Below are 18,897 nucleotides of genomic sequence, written 5' to 3'. Positions count from 1 at the left end.
CTTACTTACAATTGACATTAAAGTTAGTACGTAGTGTTGCAAATTCTGTCCATGATGATGAACCATTTTAGCATCAGCTGTAACCATAACTTCCACGTATCTTGGATATGATAAAAAACGTTTTTTCCTGGAATGTAATTGACTTCTTTCATGTTCCAATGATATATTTTTTGATGAGTATCCTAAAATTATTTCCTTCTTTCTATTAAGATCTTCATTCACGTTGCTATAGTTATGAAAGGGTAAAGTGGTTGACTTTATTTGACTTTCTAGAAGGAAAAAAGAATATAATGCAGAACCATTAAATTGAATGTGACTAAAAATATTGCAAAAAACAGAATAGCCAAAAAGATTTATTACTTACACATCTGGTTCCAATGTGAAACAATAAAAGGACAAAGAAAAATTATTATTTTTAAAAGTATTGTACAGCATTATCAGGAACATTGCTATTCATAGTAATAAAAAGCTTGCAGAATGTTCACATTTTCATAGATTTCACTAACAAAAATGTACCTAAGGCTTATTTTAAAATGTATTACTATTTTAAAACATTTTTTTAAAGGTATGACTATTCAAAATCATTTATTTACCACTGGGTAGAAAATAAAAATATCAAGGAATCCCTGTGTTTTTCTCAGTAGGTAAATTGGGTTCTCAAGTCACCAATGGCATCTAATCTCATTACAGAATAACATTTGTAGGCAAAACTTCATAAAATATAGAACAAACTTTTTATACAACATGTGAAAAGCATCAAGAATAAAAGAAAATTAAGCCATGTAACAACAGGTGGCTGTTGGAACCCAGAAAATCAAATGTTGATATAAACTTTATAATGTTTGATTAAATATGTGATGTATTATTCTTACTTATATATAAATACTACATGAAAAATTATTGAACATTACAGATTATTATAGTTACTACTTTTAAGTCATAGAAACCTACGTATTTATGCCTGTGCATTTAAATCTTGAGTATTTGTGCTAATGGAAAAAAATAGGCAGTACAGGTTCTTGCTCTATTTCCCTCTCCATTTTTTTCCTCTCCCCTCCTCTTTACTTCTTCCCTCTTTTTCTCTGCTAATTTTTCTGCCAAGTGCTTGGTGGTAGTATTTTCAACAGAAGAATAGACCAAAGAAATCAAGTAAAAAGAAAAAAAAAAGGTCCAGGATACTTCAGAAATCAAATATTCGAATGAACCCAAGTACCCATCAATTCCTGAGTGGATTAACAAAATATGGTACATGTATACCATGGAGTACTACTCAGCCATAAAAAGGATGAATTAATGCCTTTTGCAGCAATTTGGAAGGAACTTGAGACCACTCTTCTAAGAGAATTACCTCATGAATAGAAAAACAAACACCACATGTACTCTCTAATTGGAATTAACTGGTGGGCACACAAGTACACAGAGGAAAGAATTAATAAAAGTCACTGGAAATCAAGCAGGGGGAAGAGGAGAGGAGAGGAAGTGCACAAACCTACCTAACAGGTACAATGAACACTATTTCAGGTGATGGGCACATTTATAGCCCTGACTCAAGCCATGTATCAAAAACATCTGTATCTCCTTAATATTTTGAAAATAAAAAAATATAAAGGAAACCAAATAATCAATACAAAAATAAGCAATAAGCAATTAGCTGTACTGTAAGGATTAGACATAAATATAAAACTATATTTCATTATTATTAAAACAATTCATTTTCAATATAGATGCAATTCTTGGTTGTAATATAGAAATTGAAGTTCTTAGACATTAAGTTTCAACAGATAAATTTCTTTTTCTAATACCTAAAACCATCTAGCCTTTAAAAGTACTATGCTCTTAGGTTTTAAAATTTATCTCAGTGGGAAACTCTGGAAATTTGACAAACTTAGTGGGCAGTACTAAAACTTTCTCCTACCATCTTTTTCCTGAAGTGACTCAACCACTAAAACATCCATGACAAATTATTAGACCCTAGAGGAGATCCCAAATATATCTAATATTAACATATACAAATCTCAGAGTTATCAGGGAAAAGGTAAATACTCACACTTTAACTTATTTGTTTGTCTATTTCATTTATTCAAAATAAACATTTATTGAGTACCGAATCTATGTCAGGAAGAAATTAGAAATTGAGAAGCAAATAGCACCTCATAAAGCTTGTGCTCTAGTGGGAAGATACCGAAAATAAATGAATGACATATTTAAAGATAAAATTTCAGGTAACTTTAAGTACTTCAATAATAATTCAACCAAGAAACAAACAAACAAACAAAAAGGCAATTGTACCTACCAGAATGACTAAAATTAAAAAGAGTGATAATGCTAAGTGTTGGTAAAATCACTTTGAAAAACTATGGCAATTTCTAAGTTAGACCCATAAAGAATTAGAAAGCCTAAATATCCCCATAATTTTTTATAAATTGAATTCTAATTAATCCCTCCCCAAAAACAATCTCAAAGGGGTTCACCAGTGAATACCACTAAATATTTAAAGAAAAAAATAGCATCACACTTTCAAATATTCACCGAAGAACTGGAAAAAAAAAAAAACAAAAAACGAAACAACCTGAAACTTGTTTTATGAGATTTTTGGAACATGATATAGCAGAATATCTTCATGATCTTGGATTTAAAAAAAAGGATTCCTTAAGAACCAAAAATACTAATTATAAAGACTATATCATTTGACTAAATTAAGACTTGGAACTTGTGTTCACCAAAAGACGCCATTTAGAAAGTAGGAGAAGAAGGTGTTTGCAATTTATATAAACAGAGGGCTTATATACAGATTATATAATCATTACAAAATCAGTAAGAAAAAAATAAAATTGAGAGAAAATTGAATAAACCACAAAAGACAAAATCCAAAGGCAATACATATATGAAAAGGTGACAAAAAAATGTGTGGTAATCAGGAAAACAGGAATTAAAAAACAATGAAACATCATTATATACCTGCCCAACTTGCTAAAACGAAAAAGACTGACAATAATAAGGTATGGTGATACAATGTGGGGCCCTTGAACCTCTCTTAAATTGCAAGTAGCAGTGAAAATGGGCATATTCACCTTGGAAAATTTCAGTGGGAGAGGAGGGAACTGAGATATGTCACATATCTTAGTGAGAAGGGGATATAGTCACTGTTTACTTTTAAATATCAATAATATAATAAATAAAGGTGTATATATAATTTAAAAACAGGCACATTACAAAAGAAAAACAGAGATACCCAGTAAAACTTCCAACTTAATGGAGGAGAAGGGGAAATGATTGAAAAAAAGTCAGCAAAACTAAGAAAATGGGGGAAAAAGAAACAATGTCAGAGTATATTAACATGAAATACAAATAACACCTAACATACGTATTGCTTACTATAAACCAAATACAGTTCTGATAACTTTACTTGTATTAACTCATTTAATAGTACTATTAATATATAAGATAGGTACTATTGTTAACCCCATTTTACAGATAAGGAATCTACAACATACAGAAGTTAAGGAACTCACACAGTTGGTAAGTGATGTAGCTAGAAATGAAAACAAACAAAAGGAACAAAACTTTTATAGATCATTTATCATAGTAAAGGTAAATGGGTTAAATTTGTCTATCAAAACACAAAAGCTGTATAGAAGTGAGTAAATAAACAAAATCCACCCATATATATGTTAACTAATAAGTAGCACATCTGGGATTCAAATCCTGGGGACCTGGCTCCAGAGTGTTTGTAATCACTAAAAATGATATTGCTTGACAATGAAGCTTACAAAAAGTAAAGAGAACCATAATTTAACAAAAAATATTAATGCAATGTTGCTAACACAGATCTCAAGAATTTAATTTCAATAGCAATAGAAATAATTATAAGAGAATATTCTACAAAACTCTTTGGTGAAATCATTTAACAATTCAGAATAAATCTATAATTTCATACTTCATCAGCACACAATAGTATGAATAGATCTTGACACTGTAAGTTTAAAAAGTGAGAAAATTAAATATACCATAGGTTTATATAGTTAAAAACATATACTTTTACAAATACATATGAGTACAATGGCACTACATAAAAAGGAAAGCAAGAAGATGATAAACATGGGATTTAGAACAATGGCTGCTTGAGGTAAGGAGAGGCAAGTGAAGAAAATGGGGAGGGGAGTAGAATTATGTGGTTGCATCTGGGTTGTTTTGCTGGTCCTATATTTTATATTGGTTAATACATTAATGAATACGTGATACAATATAAACAAGTTCTTAGTAAATAGTAATATACCAAACTAATTTGCTATTAAAGCAATATGCCAGCTCTAACCACTATCACATAAAATCATTTTGGTAATGCTAGCTAAAGCAGTAAGACAGTAAAATGAAATATACAGTATGAATATTAGGGAGAAAGTTTTTTCATTTTTATTTTGATTTGATTTTGCAGATGAAAGGCTTGTATAACTAAAATAAAAAACCCAGAAGACTAAATGTAAAACTATTTAACTTAATAATCCTCAATAGAAGAATAGTTAAACAATAAAATGTTATGTAACTGTTAAAAGAATGAATTAGGTCTGTATGTTTTGATATGGAAGGATGTCCATGATGCATTTTTAAGTAAATGGTATATATAGTTTGATCCCATTTTTGTAAAACCAACTTTTTCAAAATATACAAATATTCACAAAATTTATATAATGAGCCAAAAAAGTATAGAAGTATATACTCCAAACTTTTAACATTTGGGCATATTAGACAGGTGTGACAGAAGAGGAGCATAGTAAAACTACTAAATGCTATAACATCTCAATGCCCTTTAAATTATTAATATTACAATGAGCTTATTTTATTTTGTAATTTTAAAAACTAAAATATTTTTATAAACAGTATCTATTACTATTTTATAAGCTAAACATTTAATCTTGTTACCTTTCTTTCGTATTTATACCTAAGTGGTATAACAAATGATGATAAAGTGACCTTTCCAAATACCCTACATAAATGGCCATTATGCAAAGCACATTTTCCAGTTCAATTGCATCATTTCTATGCAATGCTTCCCTTTCTATTTATGTCCCATAGAGTCAAATGTTAAAATGATGTCTTGTCCTTTATTAATAACAAGTATATTATGTCACAAAACTAATTTAGACCAAACCAAAATACAAAATCACGCACATCATGCAACAATGATAATCTGCCAGAGCACAAAATACTTAAAAATTACATAAGTGAATATAATTCTCACAATATCATGGTATATTCTAGAATTCAAGGAGAAGGTTAAAAATTAATAATTCATAAGAATATAAACTACTAAAAATTACTATTAAACAGTAATGTAATTAGAAGGCCATAATTCCACTTGAATGTCCTACTGGAATCTCATATTTGAAATATATAAAACTGAATTCATCATTTTATTCTCCCATCCTGTTTCCCTATTTCTGTTAATATGAGGAATAGCCTCCAAATATCTACAACTCACACTCAAACTGTACAACACCATTGGGCTCTTCCTATCCTTCCTTCACGCTCTATATCTAGTCACCAAGTTTTCCCATTTCCCTTTCAAAATGACTCTTGTATTGCTCCTTTTACAAACAATATCCTTGCCTCTAAACTCATTCAGGTCCTTCTCACCTAAGAACAACATTATTAGAATCATGAATGCAAAGTTGGACACAAAGAGTCTCCCAAATGGTCCTGCCATCTTCAATCTCTCACCCTTCCTATTCATCTTACATTTATGTCCAAAAAGATTCATTTTTAGAAACATCCTTTTTATCTCATACTTATACAGTATAAGACAAAATGGGTGCTCACTGCTCATAAAATATAATAAAAATCTGAGCCTCTTCCCACCAGCCCACCCAAAAATACAGTGACCACCACCAAGTTAAGAATGCCCTCAAGACTGAGAACACTGTCAGGCAATTACATCCTGCCTTTTATAAGTGCTCAATATACATTCATTGAAAAAAAAAAAAAACAGGGTTAGAATGAGGGAAGGAAGGATAATGGAGGAGGGAGAGAGAAAGAAGAGAAGGAGGCAGATGAAAGAAAGAAATACTACAAGACGAAAGAGTTTATCAGGCCACAACTTCAGGATAAGGAGAATATTAATTGTGACATACAACAGGAGCAATTCAAAGACAGATAAGTTGGCTTTGACTTTCCTAATATCAAGTACAACATTCATTCTGGTGTCTGTATACAGGCTAGAATTGATACTAATGCTCTGTATTTAACCAGATGAGGAAACACATTTTACACATTTTCACTAGCATATAAACATCCATTTTTAAAATGAGGGCATAAAATCAAATGATGCTTATTCTAGACTCAACATTTCAAACCATTTGTTGAATGCCAGACAGATCAAAGAACTCAGTGGCCCTTGAGATAAGGTGTGATTATATTCAGATATATTGTGAAATCTAACTTATATTTTCTCATGATTTATATTGTTTTCTGGATCTATTGCATGCCCTCTGTTGCCACACTACTGAATTTTCTTATTAATACTACTATTAACAATAATAATAAACATAATACCAAGTGCTTATTATGTATCTGGTACTGGTACATTTCCTAAATGTTATCTCCTTTGTTATTAACAAAAACTCTATGAGGCAGGTACTATTATTATCCTCATTTCATATACAGGGAAAAGTGAAGAACAAGAAGGTTAAGCAAACTGTCCATAGTAACATAACTAATATAAATCTAGAACATACTTCTTTTTAAAATCAGTAGTATTCCATAACATAAAAAGATATGAAAATCTATAGTCCTCTATGATTTCTCAATACTATTAGAAATCTCAACCACTACTTTAGAACTATGGCTCATAAAATATTTTATAGTGCTTTATTTCAAAGAGTTTCAAAAGTTAATAATTAGGGTCCCACCTACTGGTAATAAATTTGCAGAAGATTATGGACTTGCCTGTGGCCAGCTGAAACTTGAAACATAAAAAAATCATTATGTCATTAGTCTTCCCTGCATCCCTGAATCAGTTACTATTACTGTGCACATTTTAAAACAGAGACGTGTGACACCAGTTAGGCAAAATTTCAACAGCCACCAACTGAATAAGTGGCATAACAAAGAAATGAATTCAGGTTTCCTCAATATCAATTATTACAGTTGAACTCCACATCATGTGACTCTTCTAAAGGTCAGATGTGGTAATACATGCAGAATGTTGAGAATTTAGTAACCAGAGTCATAATGATAAATGTTGCTTCCTAGAAGACTAAAAGAGAGAACTAACTAATCACATTCATGAAAATGTGGGGTCTAAGGCTCCTTGCATTACGGAACATACAGCTGACCCAAGATTTTGATATAAAGGCTTTTAGCTTTACTTAGGATAAAGACTTGAGACAGATCTGGTACTGTCCTTTCATTTAATGGCCCTGAAAGAAAAAAGAAGGCATTAGAAACCCTCAAATTACCTCCATTAATCCTGCATACACCAGGAAGTTCTAGTTGCTTCCACCATGTGTGCTGACAGGAAAAAAGAGCACATTGGTTAAGTGTCACAGAGTAAATACTCTTTCTTCTTCTACATTCTCAAGAAGCCAACTCACAGGGCTTGCTCTAAAAAAGTACAAGACAGATTTCCCTAACAAGCTGAATCCAAGATTCCTGCATAGATCAGGAATTGAAAACAAATACACATACATTCATAAATTCAAAGCCCTTAAGATTATTTTAATGGAAAGTAGCATGCACCTGCAGTCTTGTTCCAGCCTTTGGCATCCCAACCGCTACCTGGAAGAGCATAGAAGAACACTTGTTTGTCTTCTTTGCATTTTACATAGAGCTTTTCCACATCTTCAAATCCCCTCCCTTACCAGAAATTCTAAGCAAAGAAGTGAAACTAAGACAAACCAACTGACACGAATGTCAGAAGAATTTGGATGGATAATTATAGATATAGTAATGGGGTATTCTAAACTACTCTATTATGTCTGAAAAGATATGTTTGAAAATACTTTATCAGTGAATTAAATATATACCGTAACATTTAAACATGTAAATAAAATGTTAACAGTTCATTCTTCAAAACAAATATCGTCTATTCAGAATAAACAAATAAATTCACTGATATCCAGTGAGCGAATCTTGCAAATATGTATGGCTGCTGAAATTAGAATATAGCATAACAATATTAAAATTGACAATAATATATGATTCTACCTCATGAATCTTATCTTCCTATTTTCAGATGAGTCGTCATGGCAATCCACTTCCAAGCCACGTCCACTTACTATGATTTAACAGTAGATAAAACATAACTCCCCCTTGTTTTTCTAACTTTTACATGGTGTGTTCCTGAGCTAGATCTCCTACATTATCTAACAATCTGTCCCATGTATGTGGAATCATTCCAGAAATACCTGAGGGTACTTCAGAGGAGGCATTTACAAGTATTATAACTTCTCTATTTGCCCCAATTCAAGTATTGATGTAATTCTATTTTTCAACACCATTATTAAATAACTTGATGAATTATTAGTATTGGCTTTTCCTATTATGTTATTAAGTCTAATTTCTGACTTGAATATTTTAAAAAAATAACTCATAGATATCTAAAATGTAATATAAGCTTATACTTTACTCTTTAAGCTAATGCTACTCTGGCCATTACAATTTATTTATTAAACTACATCTACTCCTCCTGGCTCTATAATTTCTGAAACAGCTTTTGACTGCAAATAGAATTCTCATGTGAAATGTCTATCTAATCTTTTATATTTTCTTAAAAGATTTTGTAAAATAAGAAATATTAAAGATATTTTTCTAATGTACATTTAACATTGAAAAACTCAGGTCATTAAAAGACAATCACTAAATGAATATCAAATGTTAGAAATCAAAATTCCATGCAATGTATTAATAGTACTTAACATCTTTATTATGAAATGTTTTATTCACATTGGTTTTGTCAGCTATTACTAAGTTCATTATTTTTAGATTTTGACAAAAGTGGAAAAAAAAACAAACTTTAAAATTATTTATAGATTGAACATTTTTAAACAAATATTTAATTTTATTTTGTGCTACATCCCAGAATTTAATAAATCACTATTTTAAAATCAGTGGTTTTGTCAATCTTATTTAACACCAAGATGTTAATCTAGCATCTGGATACAACAGAATTTATGCAAAAGAAGACAGGTTAGAATGGAGAGGGAGTTTTTTTCATTCAGTTTTCTGGCTCTCTTCCAAGGGAGAAAACCCAAAGCAGCAGCTGGGATGCTCTCCATGTGAAATAGTATATCTGCAGCCTGACCTGGGAATGGGTTCAACCCTCACTCCAGCAGTAATGATCTTCACAAAGTATGAAATGCAGGCTGGGGCCAGCCAAGAACTTGGATCATTCCCTCCTTTGCAGTTCTACCCTGCATTTGTATTCTGCGAGAGCAGCCCAGTCTTATGTCTCAATCTGTTTAAATAGGGTTGCTTCTGAACAGTACAATTCTGAAACAGATTCTAATTGCAAACTATTAGAACCTTTACTTCCTTTTCATGAGGAAAGCATCATGTGGCTAAGCAGTAGACACCCAGTAATAAAACTAACAAAAGATAGGCAAGACCTCTACATAAAAATCTATAAAATATTATTTGAGAAATTAAAGAATAAATTAAGGATATAACATATTGATAGGCTAGAAGACACAGAATTATAAAGATGTCATTTGTCCAGCACACTGATCTATTGACTCAATGAAATATAATCAAAACACCTTTTTTTTCTTTTTGTGGAAATCAACAAGCTGATTCTAAAATTTATATTAATATGTAAATTTAAAGGGTCAAGAATAATAAAAACAATCCTGAAGAATAAAGTCAAAGGCTTCCTCCTACATGATATCTGTAAGACAATATGGTATTGACACAAATATGGACAAATAGACCAATGGGAGAGAATACAATGTCCAAAACAGATCCACATATATGGATATTTTTCTGAATACATTATGTATGCTAAATTTTTTAAAATTCCTATGAAATATCTCAACTAACTTTTACAACAAAATAAGGGTTTATTCACATTGCTTTTGATAATTTTACTGTCCACTATTTTGGGATTTTGGCATAGGAATAAATCAAAATTTGAAATTATTGATAAACTGAGCTCTTATTTTTAAACAAGTATTTTATGTCATTTTGTTTAATGCTATATCCCAAAGTGTAACATATCACCTTATTTTAATTTCAAAATATTATGGGGGTACGAACGTTGAGGTTACATATATTGCCTTTGCACCACCCAAGTCAGAGCTACAAGTGTGCCTATCCCCAGACAGAGCACACCACACCCATTAGGTATGAATTTATCCATCCCCTTCTCCTCCTCCCTCCTGCCTGACATGCAGTGAATGTTACTTGCATATGTATTTATAAATGCTGACCAATTATTACCAAGTTAATGGTGAGTACATGTGGTGCTTATTTTTCCATTCTTGTGATACTTCACTTAGAAGAATGGGCTCCTTAAATGAAGGTTTTCACCACAACACGATTAGTTCCCACCAATGAAAACCTGAAGATAGTTCATCTAACCCTCCTTTATGATACCTAAGGTTTATAAGTTTTATTCATGCAAATATTCTCAAACACATTCCAATTATCACAATACTTCTTAGAGTCATCAATCACCTCCACTTTGCAAAATCCAGTAATCCATTCTAAATCTTCGTGTTCTTTGAATTCTCAACATTATTTAACCAACTGATCGATCCTATCTTTTTGAAAATCTTTTTTCACTTAGTTTTGGGGCATACGTTTTTTGGTTCTCTTGCTATCTTCCTGGCCTCTACTTTTCAATCTTCCTAGCTGATTTCTCCCCGTCTCTCCAACTGCTAAATGTTGCCATGCCCCATAGTTCAGTCTTTGGATTTTTTTCTCTCTGAATCTAGTCTATTCCCTAGGCAATCTCATTCAGCCTTATATCTTTAAATATCATCTGTATTCTGACTCTCAAATTATCATCCCAAGCGCGGACCCCTCTACTGACCTTTCAACTCATTTATTATAGTGCCTACTTGACTTTTCACTCTTCTTATATCTAACAGGCACCTCAAATTTTAAATGTCTAAAACCTAACTCCCCATATTCCTTCCTAAACCTGTGGTTCCCACAGACTTCCCCATCTCAGTAAATGACAACTCCATTCCTTCCATTTACTTAGGCAACAAAAAAGGGGAAAAAAAAATGGAAAACCAAACAGACAAACAAAAAACCTTAGAATAATCTGTGACAACTCTCTCACTCTCAACTTTCACCTGCAACCTATCTATCAGCTTGACCATCAAAATATAAACAGAATCTGGACACTTCTCACTATCTTCATGGCTACTGCCCTAATTCAAGATCTCATCATTTCTCAACACAACTATTGCAGTCTCCTCCAAACTGGTCTCCCTGCTTCTGACCTTGTTCTGCTAGTCCTTTCTCCACCTAACAATCTGAATGATCCCTTTAAAACATAAACTGATCATGTCACTCCTCTGTTCCAAATCCTCCAGGGGGTTAGAGTTATAGCCAAATTCCATATTGTAACTAACAATGTCCTAAGTGTAGTGGTTGATTCACCAGGAACCTAAAGCAGCTTAAACTTCAGGTCTCTCATGTGCAAAGCTCCTTCTTAAGGCCTTGGAAAAAACTCTAGTAATTACGCATTTATAATTTTATAGTATTTTTCTTAAAGAGGATCACCCCAAATAGTTTAATCTTCAGGACCCCACAACCTGGATCCACCCATAAGTATATGACCTAGCCTCCCGCTACCACTCTAGCTTCATTTCCTACCACCCTCTTTCCCCCTCACTGCACTTGTACTTCTACAGGCTTGTCCTGGAACATGTCAGGCAGGTCCCAGCACATTTGTGGCTTCAGTGAAGAAGGTACTCAAATACTTTATAAATAAATGAATGAATTAAGAAAACAAACCCACATTGGGGCAAGATTGACATCTCATTTTCAGAGCTGTTAATGTGGAACAAGGTAAGAGTCTCCTCTTAAGCAGTCAGATTTTTTCTTCACTTACTCAATGTCCAAATCCACTCTAGAACGTGGAGCAGGAAAAGCCTGTACACCTGTCTTCCACTGCACTCTTTTGGCTTGCCTTCTCATTTCTTCTTCTGGCCCAACCCAACCTCATGGTGAGAAACTGGTCATTTACTCTATGCCATAAATGTTCTCTTTCCAGATGAATGCCATGAACTGAGTCCTCCACAGAGTTAGCAGTGAATATACTAAAGAGATAGATAAAGACTTCAAAAATTTCTTCCATTTTCCTGTTACACATATTTTGAAAGTCAAAATCTAAATATCACCTTGGTCTTTTTATTTGCAGTCTCCCCGCCCACCAAATAAAAAACATGAAGGACTGGTCAGCAGATGATCCCAATATGCTAGAATATATACACAATTATTGAATACCATGGCAATGAAGAAATGAGTTAACTGAAAACTCTGGGCAGTTTTACACTGAGAATAATATCACTATTTCTCTTTCTTTTATCACGGTCTGTATTTTATTTACTAATATCTCAGTCCTGTACACATTATATCTCTCTGTAAACACAAAGTTTAGTTATTGATCTATTTATGTCAAAAATATCTTGTTCTGTATTTCCTATCAATTGCTGATATCTCCATTTGCAGTGCTCAAAGGAATCCCAAACACAGTTTTTCCAATACCAATATCATAACCATTCACTTTGTGTTTGTGCATGTTTTGGTTTTACCTACACAGCATCCATTGATCTAACTTCTCATAGTGGTCTCCAATTTATCTTTGGGTGCCTATCCCCATCACAATTAGTCCATAGTTCTAGTTATACTCTTCTGACCCCACCGGCAGGGTAGTTCTGCCTGATTAAAGCACTGCCTCCAATAACACGGGTTCGTAAAGGCCAAGTTAGGCCAAACAGAATTATCAGACTCTATACCAGGACCTTTTTTTGAATTACTGGGGGAAAGGACTCTCCAATTCCAATGGATTGATACTGAAATAAAGCCCAAATCCCTTAGTAAGGCTTACACAGACCTTCATGGGCTTGCTGCTGCGTACCTCTCCAGTGTCACATCATCTTACCATCTCCTGGCATCCCACACTGTTTTGTAATTAACTACCTTTAGAGTCCCTAAAATGGTCCAAGCATGGTCTCATCGCCAGGTTTTTTCACATGCTATTGCTTCCACCTGGAATATTTTCTGCCCCCTCCCTTTCCCTGGTTAACTCTTACTCATCTTTTGTGCCTCAGATAATGACTTATTTTCCCGAATAAGCCTTCTCTGTCCTCCATATTTGAGCTAGGTGCTCCTTCTGTAAGTCGTCAAAGCATCTTATGAATAAACCTCATTTTACATACCTGCTGTAAGCAGAAAAGTTATTTTGGTACTAACAATTCCTCAGCTACTTACACAGAAGTTATGCATAACATAGTGCTAGTTGCAATTAAGAATGTGAAAAATAAAGGAACATGAAAACAAAACATTAAAACTCATAGGTGGGATGACAGAGGCATATAACAGGTTTAAAAACAATGCAAGATAATGTTAGTCATGTGCAGAGTGAATAGTACAGACCCTAAATCATGAGATAGTCTATGCTCAGAGATTCCAAAACCCACAATCTTAATCTTGTAAAATCACAGCAGGTACACTAGCCATAGAAGAATAAATAAGATGCAAATTGTAAAACAACTGAATAGCAATTTTCACTGAAGAAAGAATCTATAATAAGGCACAATTAGTAAAAGAACAAAAAAATTAATGATTCCATTTTTATGTCTATAAATGAAGGGCACTCTAGTATTTAAATAATTCATATTTAGACCAATGGGAATTTAAAAAAAACTGAGGAGACAGAATATCTCACTGTGGAAGGAAAATATTTGAAGGAAAAATTTCTTACAGGTTAAGTGACTGAGACTATGAAACAAGATAAAGAAAATGCAAGATGGCAGACATCACTGAAAAGTAAGCACTGTTATAACGAGAGATAAATGGAGATGTATTCAATTCTAGCAGCAAAGGCTTACATTGTCATCAATTAAAAACTCATAGAAACTTTACCAAGTTGCAAAGTGACTGAAAATCTCATACACCAATTTCAAAATAGGAAGTGGACTAATCTAAAACAAAGACAAAATGTATTCTTAATGGAGTTAGAACAGAAAAATACACAGTATATTTCAAAGAAGGTTCAATAGTCTCTGTCCCTCCTCAACAGATTTGATGAACATGTGAACCAGACCAAGTTGACATAGGCCAGAAAAAAACCATCTGAATTCCTAACAGCAAACAAGAAGCTTTAACTTTACAGACAGTGAGAGGCAATCAAGTCAAATCAGAAATACAAAAAGTGGTTTGACTCCATTATATTCAAGACACTGGCATAGCTGACTCTTCAGTTATGGCTTATAACTATGATTGCTTCTTATATTTCAAGATTCATAATCTTCTTCCATTCATTTCCAGGCTAGCAGAGAAAAAAACATTAAGAGAAAAACCTTGCTTTAAAAACTAGAAAAGAATGAATCATTATTTCTACCTGCAAAACTTTCTCCAGTTTAACGATATAGTATGAAACACATAATCCTAGTATAAAGAAGGAAAGATAAAAAAACCTATTAAACTAATTCTTCAGAGTAGCAAAATACTTCTTCCTGGAAAGCACTATTATTACCACAGCTAAAATGTGAAGAAGTTTATGATTACCTGCCAAAATGCACCTGACAACTGCATAAGCATGCCCTCTGGTTTCTAGCATATTTTTTCTCTTTTTCGCTTGTCTATTTCACATAATTCATCCTCTATGGGAATCTAGCATATTTTTTCTCTTTTTCGCTTGTCTATTTCACATAATTCATCCTCTATGGGAATCATCAACCTCATTAGAAATAAAACTAGATAATCCAGGACTTCAGGGACAAAAAAGAAATAGAACTTCAAAGATCTGGGACACTGCCACAGATAAAATGATGACAACACAAAATAAGAATGATATATGGCATATTGATTCTTTTCTTTGGAATGCATTGTTAAATACATGAACATTTCACTGTTATGGCAAGCAGAGCACACAACTGGCAAAGCAGGTCAGTTAATAAGATAACTCTATACGTACGTAACCAACAGTCACACCACCACTAGGTTCTTCCCAGACAGAAAATATGTGTAACTTGAGGGTGATTATACCTCACAGAGTCACTCTAAAGATCAATGAGATATAACTATGAATAGAGAGAGAAAGAAAAAACGTGTATGTGTGTGTGTGTGTGTGTGTGTGTGTGTGTGTGTATGCATGAAGTAGTTCTATTCCATAGGATTCGTAATCTTAAAAACTTACTAGGTCCAATTTCACAATTTAGGATTCTTTGTTTGTTTGGGACAATATCTAACTTAAGAACATGACTATTGCAATAAGACTGAATAGCTACTTAGGAAAATAAACTACTTCCATGCACTACAGAATACTGGTTAACAAACAAAGCAAAAGGGGAGACTTGAATGGTCGAGGCAATAGTTTGTTATTCCAATATAAATTGACCTTTTCTAATTAGTAGACTAGAACTTTTTTAAAAAGTAATACCTGTTCCTTTTCCACTATAGCATGTACTTGATTTAAACAGAAATTTGAGCACCAAAAGAAAAAAGGCTTCTTTTGGGGGGTGCAGGTGAAGAGAGAGGTAGAAGAGAGAGAACGGTTTCAGATTGAGCTGTGCTGAATCTAAGATGCCACTGGGACATCCCAGAAAACATGTGTCAGGCAGTTTGTAGACTTGAGATTTAATCTTAAAACAAGAGCTGAAGTTAAAACATTTTTTAAAATTTATATATCATTTAAAATAGTAATTAAAATTAGGAAAGTAGAAAATTTTTTATGTGGACTACATAAAAAAATGGTCTAAAGTGGTAGCCAAGAAGAGCACTTTAAACAATCTTTAACTTAGAAGATGAGAAAACAATAACAACCAGGAAGTGAAATGAGAGGAATAGTAAGAAAGAAAAGAAGCAAAGTTGAAAGCAAAGGGTGTCAGAGAAGCCAAAGAAGAAAAATTCAATTAAGATAAATTAATCAATAGTGTGAAATAGTCCCCCAAAACAGTAAGAATAAGACAGATTATTGTTTCAGGCAAGTAGGAGGTTTTTAGTAATCTTCTAGACAGTAGTTTCAGTAAAAGGGTGGGACAGGTGAGTGAGATCTCTTTAGTTATCTCTAGATAGATTAAGAAGCTTGACCTGAATCTTGAAAACACCATTAACAAGTTATTAGTTCAAAATATTAGTCATGGTCATAGCCATATTTATGATCCTCTGTCCCTAGATTAATTAGTAGCACCTTCTTTCTCTGCTCATAAATTTATAAAATGTTATAAATGGCAGGGACTTCAGAAATCACCAAGTTAGAGATTACAAACTGGCAGCTAACAAACCAAATTCAGCTCTTACATTCCTTTTAATGTTTTTTCACTTTAAAAATATATATATTTTCAACTTCCCTGTAAAATACTAAAGATCTGGCAATTGGTCCCATGTTCCCAAAGTGCCTTTTGAAAGAAGAATGTATATTCCAGTGCCCTATAGATAGTTCAATGTCCCAATGACACCTGACTTCACGTATTTTGGTGTCTGATTCCTATAGCTGTAAGTTATCTAAGTTAAAGACCCCTAAATTTGACATTCAGTTAAAATGGAAACAGGTTAAATTTATTAACTATTCATTACCTAATCTAGTTGAGTCCTAAAGAGGTTTAGGTCTCAAAGCTGGTTAGTAATGGAGCCAGAATTAGAACTCTTTTCCCTGACGCCCAGTTTACTAAGTGAACTGTGACCTCTGCTGAAATTAACAACATCTGGATTTCCTCCAGACAGATGCTGATTAAATTATCTCTAAAGGAAGGGTTATCGTCATACAATTTTATTGAAAAGGCAGTTCCTATGCATTCACAGAAATATTATCCAAATACGTTACTCACTAAAAAACCTTTAACATCTCATTAAAGTTCAGAAAAATGCTTTAAAGAAATTATCTTCAATTTACTTCTTCATGTGCACTTTACTTAACACTCAAATCATTTAATAATTTAGCTTTTTTCTTTAATGCAGTCTCCTTGTGTTCAGTCTGTTCCCATTCAAATCCAAAATTATATATATTTTAAAAAGCTTCCATGCCAACTGAGGAATACAACATTTTTAAAAAAGCAGATCATATGTCTTCACTTTAAAATATCTTTGTTTCCCCAATAAGATATAGCCAGAAAAGTCCTTAAAATCCTTTCAGATCTGGCCTCCGTGTGCCTTGCCAGCCTCCCCAGATATCCCACACCCCTGCACCTTATTCTGCTGGAATAGTAAATGAGTTACTCTTCTCCACACACATCAGGACCTAAAGACTCAAATGCTACATTCCCTCTTGTCTATAACCTTGTTTTAACAAATTTCTATACATTTTGTACATTAGGGATGCAAAGACTATAAGAATAAATAAATTTTTAAAAACTTAGGGAAAGTACAGAAATTTAAAGCTGGTTGACGTCATCTTAACACCCATTTAAAGACATTTCATTTCACTTACATGCAGCCATCTGTTTTATTGCTCTACAACTGCTCTGTGTCCCACCCCATGGCACTGAGATGAGAGAGACAAGAGGGGGTGATGGAAGGAACAGAGAAAGTCTCATGAGGCCTCCTGAGGAATGAAAACCAATTTTATCAGCTGTTGGAGGATAAGCAATAGCAGAACTACACTGAACAGAATTCAGAGACTCTTTTTCATTCCTGTCAATCTTTTCAGGGTCCCACCACCACCACCTTGGGTTTTATTTAGTTTTGTCTTGGTGGTGGTGTTTGTGTGTTTGTTCATTTTGAAGGGTTTTTGTTGTGTTTGCTTGCTTTGCCATTTCCTCTAGATTTTACTTAGAATATATCTGATATCTATCTGAAGGCCTGGCCATCCACAATGGCTAGGTTTGGCTGCCAAATGTAATTTGTATAATCTCAAGACACACAGTGAACTCTGACCTTGGAAACAATTTAATCTAGTTCATCAAGGCTGAAGCCACGATGAATTGTAACATGTTAGGATCGTAATGAATTAAGACCATCAATAGAAATACTGTATGAAAAAAGGTATCACTTTTCCTTTTCCATTTAATAATTTTGGTTCATGTGTAAATCTGTAGGTCCAACCTATCTGAAGGATTCTGCTGACGGTTCACCTATTAGAATACATAAGACCTTCAAGTATTTCTGGACAACAATGTGTGAATTGGGGAGGAAAAAAAAGCCTTGGATAACATTTCATTAATTACATTCGCAACTCTCCTCTTTCACTAATAAAATGATGATTAGTAGCTAATTTTTTTGGCCATTAATTGATTGCCCTTATTAGTGATTAAGAACATGTATGTTAATTGTACCTAAAATTGGAAGTAAATTAAGAATTGAAAAGAATGGATACTACCTTTTACATTTTAGCAGATAAAAGTTATAGAAAAAAGTATATTGTGATTAAAAGAGAACTAAATCCCATAAGCTTTCTATTAGGTTTTTATTTGTAGTTTTTATAATAAATCTTTAGTATAAAAATTTTTTTAAACAAAAAGGCCAGGCTTTCCTTGGACCATTTTCTTGCTGATAATGAACACTAATTGTGAATGCAAAACCCTGCATATCATTATGTGAAACATTTATGCATTCAGAATGTCTACTTGATGGTTTTCTTAAGAAGCTAAACAATTCATTAAACAAGCTGCTCCTGAATGGTAGATCAGAACAAGCATAAGCTGCCTTCTGTAGAATTCTATTATGAAGCTGTACCCGTTTGTGTTTTCTTTGAAGCCATAAAAATGAAACCCTTATGCTCATATTAAA

At 33.1% G+C, this 18,897-nt stretch overlaps 1 protein-coding gene across 1 annotated transcript in view; it reads right to left on the bottom strand.

The window, feature by feature from the left end:
* ADAMTS20 (ADAM metallopeptidase with thrombospondin type 1 motif 20) overlaps positions 1-18,897 on the bottom strand; it is a 154,674-nt gene that overhangs the window by 119,673 nt on the left and 16,104 nt on the right. Inside the window, exon 4 of the mRNA XM_045555249.1 lies at positions 10-269. Within this exon, the coding sequence (XP_045411205.1) occupies positions 10-269 (260 nt within the window). The remainder of the gene's footprint in view (positions 1-9; positions 270-18,897) is intronic.

The sequence above is a fragment of the Lemur catta genome, chromosome 6 (assembly GCF_020740605.2).
Source record: "Lemur catta isolate mLemCat1 chromosome 6, mLemCat1.pri, whole genome shotgun sequence".
NCBI lineage: Eukaryota > Metazoa > Chordata > Mammalia > Primates > Lemuridae > Lemur > Lemur catta.
Note: the sequence above shows the minus strand (reverse complement) of the source record. Positions and strands in the feature narration are given on the sequence as shown.